Source organism: Cariama cristata, unplaced genomic scaffold (assembly GCF_000690535.1).
Source record: "Cariama cristata isolate BGI_N322 unplaced genomic scaffold, ASM69053v1 scaffold12098, whole genome shotgun sequence".
Classification (NCBI taxonomy): domain Eukaryota; kingdom Metazoa; phylum Chordata; class Aves; order Cariamiformes; family Cariamidae; genus Cariama; species Cariama cristata.
The window spans coordinates 1-6,833 of NW_009629465.1; the positions used below are offsets into that span (position 1 = coordinate 1).

The 6,833-nt window shown below is 42.3% G+C and overlaps 1 protein-coding gene across 1 annotated transcript in view; it reads right to left on the bottom strand.

The window, feature by feature from the left end:
• Positions 1-2,321: 2,321 nt before the first annotated feature.
• XRN2 (5'-3' exoribonuclease 2) overlaps positions 2,322-6,833 on the bottom strand; it is a gene marked incomplete at its 5' end in the record, with an annotated part of 53,602 nt that continues 49,090 nt past the window's right edge. Inside the window, one exon of the mRNA XM_009705178.1 lies at positions 2,322-2,384. Within this exon, the coding sequence (XP_009703480.1) occupies positions 2,322-2,384 (63 nt within the window). The remainder of the gene's footprint in view (positions 2,385-6,833) is intronic.

The following is a 6,833-nucleotide window of genomic DNA, read 5'->3' on the forward strand; positions in this document are numbered from 1 at the left end:
ATAAGGATTTTTAGCCTCTGCGAACCCACGGTTTGGCTCCCGGTTCCCTTCCCAAGGGCCATCCCGGGGACCAGGAGAGGAAGGGCAGGGATCCCCCCCCTTTCCCTCCCGGCAGTCACCACACAGGGATCCATCGGGGGACCCCTGCAGTTCTCCCCCTTTCCACAGCCGGGTTCCCACGGAGCATTTCTCCCCATGGGCGACAGACTTACGAGCATCCAGGATGGTCCTTGGGGAAAGGGACGGGTCTCAGTCTCCCCCTTCAAGCCCACTAAAGCAAAAGGGACGGCATCAGGCTCAGCTCCAGCCTGAAAGCCAGATATATTTAGAGCTAAAGTAGCTTCAGGGCTGCCAGGGGGATCCTGTCCCAAGGACCATCCTCAAATACCCCAGCAGTTCCAGGTCCCGGAAAGCGCTGGGATGCAGCGGTGACAGACGCCTGGGTAGGGGGGATGCAAAAACAACTGAAAACAAACAGCCAGAAGATGGGTGATATTCCACGGTCAGGCCCTGCATCTCATCCCTGCACGATGGAGCAGAGGAACCGAAGCCCCTCGGCCAAGCGCGTTGCTCCAAGCATCGCTCCGAGGGTCTGGGTGGGCACTGCAGCTCCCAGGGCTGAGGGCAGGGTCAGCTTGGGAACGCCAGCCTGCTTTGAGAGTCGTGTCTGTCACTCAAGGGGCTGAAGAGCTGGGCAAAGGGGGAACCTGCAGGGACAAGCGGCCTCCCAGAATGTTTCTCCAGCCCCATTTTCATACCCCCTGTCCCCAAACACGGGGAGCAAGGGACAAAAGTCCACCAGCACCCCAGGTTCATCCTCAGGAGCAAGGGGCACCTTCGGCAGCACAAGGACCAGCCACCCCACTCCCTCCTCCAGCCTCGCACTCAACCACTCCATTTACATGAAAATTCACGTTCACTGCTGGTTTTGTTCTGCTGGAAAAAGCAAAATTACTTTTTTTGAGACTCAAATACTTTCCCCGGCAGAGGGAAGGCGGCCATTGCTGAGGGCTGACGGTGTTGCCCAGCTCCGAGCAGGATGGCAACTCTTTGCATTACAATGAAGGATTTCTGCTCCACCCTCAATCACTTGAAAATAATGAATCCAGTTTCATGATTTCTTCCTCCCAAGGTTACGCTGGTCTGTTTTTTTTTTTTTTCCTCGTTGCTGGTGATTAACATCTGGGCCCTCGAAGGAAGGGGCTGAAAAAACGACTCACAGGAGCACGGTGCCTTGCAACCTTGCGTAGGGACAACAGCAAAGCTTTGAAGTTTGCCAATTTATACGATACGTGTGTTTAATGGAAAAGTCCAAGTGTGGCACAAGGGAAAGACGTTCTATTAGCATTAAAGCTGCTCATTGAACTGGAGGCTCTCGTCTTTTTTTTTTTTTTTTTTGATTAAACAAAGGTTTTAAATGCTATTGTACAGGCTGTGTGGAATTATTTTCGAAGAAATGCACATAGATATGGGTATAGATAGACGATACAAACATAGTCTGGAGGGGGTTGGAAATAAACCACTCAAGACCGCTCAGAATTTCAAAAGCCACTTTATAAAGCAAATAAAAATATTTACTGATTTGGTACACACACAGAAAATCCCTAGAAAGAGTGCTAAAAATGAATGGAAATGCTGTACTTTGCAGCTATTTTAAATTATATATCAAAACAGACAAATACACCTTCCGTGCTTGTTTATGTTACAATAACGAAGTCAAAACCAGGCACAAGTTGTAAAAGTGGAAATGTTTTACGTCCAAGTCCAAAAAAAAAAATAATCATCTCCTCTCTGTGTGAGAAATTCAAGGAAGTATCTGACAAGGAATAGCGACAGACGTGTCTTTAAACATCGTGCTCTGCAGGCTGCCTGCTGGGTCTTCCCCAAGAGTTAATAAAATCCGATTTCTATGCATTCTTTAAAACTCCGTGTCTGTTTTCAGGCTCTTATGTGTGAAGTAAAGGATGTTTGGAGTTCAGATTGACAGGCGCAGCTAAGCACAGCTTGTATACGTAATAAAGACAAAACAGCACTCCCACCTCATCAAATGTCTCACCGGCAAATTAACAAGTCTAGTTTACTTGTATTTTGCTATTTCCAAGTGACATAGCCCCTCATCAAAAAATAAAAATAATCAGTTCGGTAAGAAATGTGCACATTTAAAACAAGTATCATAGTTTAAAAACTACAGGGATGTTTCTTAAGGATTTCATTTTTTTTTTTCTTTCTGCCCCAAACAATAAAAGAATGAAAACAAAAAACCCCAGACATTTTCTACACTTTAAAAAAAAAAAAAAAAAAAAAGAAGAGAGAGTCAAGAGCTAATTCCAGCTGTATCTTCCTGAGGGAGGTGGTAGCGGGTAGGGCCTCCCGGGGCCATATGCCTACAAACAAACAAAAGCAAGCATTTATTTTTTGGATTAACATCACAGTAAACAAGTTAGCTGAGTTTTAGGCACCATACAAAAATGAAACAATACATCCTTTGCACAGAAAGGTACCACAGGCAGAGCTCGGCGTTTACAGATGCTCTCCTGAAAACATCAAGCTTTAACCTCCAGCAAGGAGAGCAGTTCTGGACAGCACCGGCCTCAGCTTCCAGCTGCACCATGGGAGGAGCAATGCTTTAAATCCAAAACAAATTCGCCAAAAGACAGCACTGAGGACAAGTTACTTCCAAGCTGTAACATCCCTGCGTGCTCTTTGCTTTCAGCAATGCTGGAAGCCAAAAGGTACAAAACATTAAAGCCACATAAATATATATATGCACACATACACCCACCTGAAGGGCAGATTTGAAATGCAAATTTTTTAATTCTTACAGAAGCGGGGGCTTCGCAGTATGTACGCTTACGCTTTACACAGAGTAATGATGTAAATGTCATTTTTGCAGACTAACTAAAGTATCCTGTTAGCAGGATTTGTCAGGTTTAATTTTTGAGAGGGGAAAAAAAAAAAAAAATAATTGCCCCTCAACCACCAGCTTTGTTTTAGCTGTAAGCAATCTTATGCTAAAGCAAGGCAGACATTTACACAGATAAGTACTTCAAGGAAAAAAAAATACTCTATTTGTTACAAAAGTAACATTTTTCAGCACTAATTCATTTTAAATAATAGGTGAAAGATGCCTAAATCCCACCTTGGAAATCACTCCAGATTAGACACATTTTTGTATTTAGATGAGGCATTCTGTACATCAACTATACAGTGAAAAATGTGTTGGACAATTTCATAGAGTCCCTTTGAAAGATTTGAAATTATTTCAAAACCTGATACATTGCAGAGACCAGAAAGTTAATTAAACATGAGGCACTAACAACAGCTATAGGGCTTTGTTTGTTTCCTACTTGGAGGGTTTTGGGTTTTTTTGGTGGGTAGGGGAAGAGAGGCTTCTTTCCAATTTCTTCAAAAGAGAAATCCATCTTTACCCTGTCCTAGGGACAACCACAGAAACTGAGGAGTTAGCAAGGAAATCTGTGAGAGGGAGGTTTGCTTCAGCCTGCTTCTGTCAGGCAATCCAAAAGGACTTTCCGAACAGAAACGGATTTGTTGCACCCTGTTTTTAAAGGTCTCTGAAAGATATGTGCAGAATACACTGTTTCCACTATCAGGAAGGCTTTATGTTTTGTTTTCGGGTTTGATTGCAATTGATTTAAAAAAAAAAAAAAGGAAACAAGTTGACTATATCCTTTGAAAAATCCTTTCAGTTCCATAAATAGCAGCAATCCCTGCACAAAAGTACAATTTAGAGGTCTTGCAAGAGCTGCGCAAGACATTTATCTGGGCATTTCGTTGTCTATTACTACAGACTAAAATTTTAATTTCAAACACCCGCCCAACACGATCAAGTTTATTCTTTAGTTTTCTGGAACAGCTGGAAGACACCAACAAACACCCACTACCACAGAGCAACCCATATCATGGCAGTTGCATTAATTTTATAAGCACTTTGTAGCAGCGCATTTATTAACCTCTTCAGACCGTGTTCTGTATGCTGTAAAAAAAGAATTCAGGGGTGAAAGGGACCAAAGATAATTATTTATGCTGCTATGTGTCACCACTTCCACTTGAATCCCTTTTCAAGGCTTTAAAGCTTTGAAATTTACAGGCAGCAATGCTAGATTCAATTATTGGTTTTGCACCCTAAACCCTTTAAGGTAGCTTCTAATTTTACTCCAGTGCTGTCACAGCCCCAAGGAAATAATGACATCTGAAAGTTCATTTTAAAATAGCAAAAAAAAAAAAAAAAGAAAAAGAAAAAGAAAAAAGGCAACAAAAAATTTAAAAGGAGATAAAACCCAGTTGGAAAGCAACGCACCTGCAAAGGAAGTTTTTGAAGGAAGCAAATTTACTTGGGCTGAAAGATTTGTCCTTAATAACCATCACGTATGTGAATACAAATAAAAGCATTGTCACTACCCAGTTTTAACTTCATTTCACGATCCAGCAGGCATGTCCCGTGCTAATGACAGGTGAATTATGTTTTGCACGAGACTGCAATTTTACCAAACAGCAATATGCCTCCTATTTAATCATTCAAGTAGCAAACAGCGGGAGAGCTTCGAGGGCAGAGGTTTTCTGTCACTGCCAGGCTGTAGAGGTCCACAGTGCTCTGAGACCCCCCCAGTTAGGAGACAGCTTTCCAAATGTGAACTAACAGGGGATGCTCTCCCTGAGCCCACACTGCAAACATTTCTAGAAGACAATTCCTGTTCACCTTAGTGATTCTAGCTGTAGCTGTTGTTATGCATGAAGATTTAAGGTCGGGAATGAACTAGTTTAAGCAGTGATTCCTTTTGCAAATATATCCACCTACGCCACCCAGGATAAAGGGTAGAGCAGAGTATGGTGTAGCAGACAGACTTTTTTTCAAGTATCTATTTTCCAGCCCTAATTAAATACCACCCAGACTCCACCAGCATCAAAATCCTCTACTGATTTATTATTACAGCAGTCCCTGTTATGAATTAGTGCAATTACACATTTATTCCTTTGTCTCCAGTGTTTTGCGTAAACCTGTGTAACACAAAATGAAAGATTTTTTGAAAAATGATCCTATCAATATACCTCATCCAAATTTGAAATATACTTAAAAAAACCAAACCCACAACCACTGGGGACTAGTTGGGCAGCACAGCCAGGATTCAAGCCCCACTGTTTCCCCATTAACCCTAATTTGATCATAACCCACGCTGTCTAGTTTTGCTGGAAGCCAAAACCAATCCTGGAGGGATTTGTACTGGTTGCGCCTCCCCATTACACCTGGAGCAAGAGTGCACAGTGGTATACTTGCCTCTCTTTTTCCACCCTATTTCTTGCTGCATCACCAATATGACAACTAAATGAGCTAAAGGCTATTCTTACTCCAGTCCTAAAAGCCTCCTCTCCACTAAAAATGCTTCAGGGTAGGAGTCGGGGGGAGAAGGGAATCTCACCGCCTCTAACAAGGGTTCAGTCAAACAAGAGTTTAAGAGTTGGGAGCGCTGGGGCAGACTGCTTGCTGGCTATAGATCTTTTCAGAAGCACCATGTAATCCTGCAGTCGGCAGACAATGCTGAGAACGGTATTAGCAGCTCGCAGGCTCTTTCTGCTGGGCTTCGGTCCCCGCAAGCTGAACCACAGAAGCACACGGCACTCTACAAAAAGCTTCCCCAGCAAAAGCCGAAGGCTCTTCTCTTACGAACTTGGTTTGAAAGTACGTGTTTTTATTGTATTAGCTGCCTTAAAACCCCCACAACGTAACAACGTCATGGTGCAAAAGTGATTGCGATAGATAACGCTACCTGAATCTCCCAACCAGAACAGCAAAACATAAAGCAGACAAAGAATCAGAGAAGTGGTAAAAATGCTGTAAAGAAGACTTTCACACATGCTGTATGACATTACAATTTAAATGGAGTGTACTTGCAGTCCCTGCTGTATAAGCAAAGGAGACTAGGATATTATCCAATACACACACTGCGGGACAGAATTTAGATCTACATGAAAACAATTATATGCTGCCAAATAGTACAGAGAAACAGTCCCAGAAATCAGACACCAAATTTGACTGTGTTGGTGCTGTACCACGTAACATGAATGCCTGCATACCGGGGAGATGGGCAGACTGGGAAGAAGAAAAGGAAAACTAAGAGCGTACACTAAAAAGTGACTTGCCTTGAGCACATTTATGAGAGGTAGCTAAACCAGGTCCCAACAGAAGGCACATTTCAAACAGTTTGTGCCTTAGTTTCCATACAAAGGACTGGGAAATTGTGCTGTTAGCGAGCAGCTGAGTGCTCTTCCTTCTCTTTCCCCATTACCGGTCAGTAGCCTTCCCACAGCTGAGTAATAGCTCTGACTTACCAAAACAGCAACAGAACTTAAAGTTTAATATAGATATCTGAAATTTATTTTAAACTAGTATGTAGCATTGTAAATACTCAAATTTCCAGTACAAGAGTATAAGCAGATTATATTGTTACTGGGAACACACACACACACAAAAAAAAAATCACATAAGCAAAATCACCTGCTGCTTTCAAGAAGCATTTTCGTTCTGTCATCAGTTTATGAAAATGCCACAAAGTCACCTGTAATTTTGGATGAGGTTCTCCTATCACATTCACTTGTTTTCATTTAACCACACAAAGCTATTTTCACATGTAGTTTCACAGACAGGCTTATTTCTCTGGCTACTAGAATATAACATTTGCATTTAAGTAGTTTTTCAGCTAAGAGAAAGCCAATAAACATTTGAGAGGAAAAAGTAATGAAGTCGTAAGAATCTACATTTTAAACATACTGGGGAGAAACCTTTCTATCCCCAAACTGTGTAGCTGATAGATTTCCCT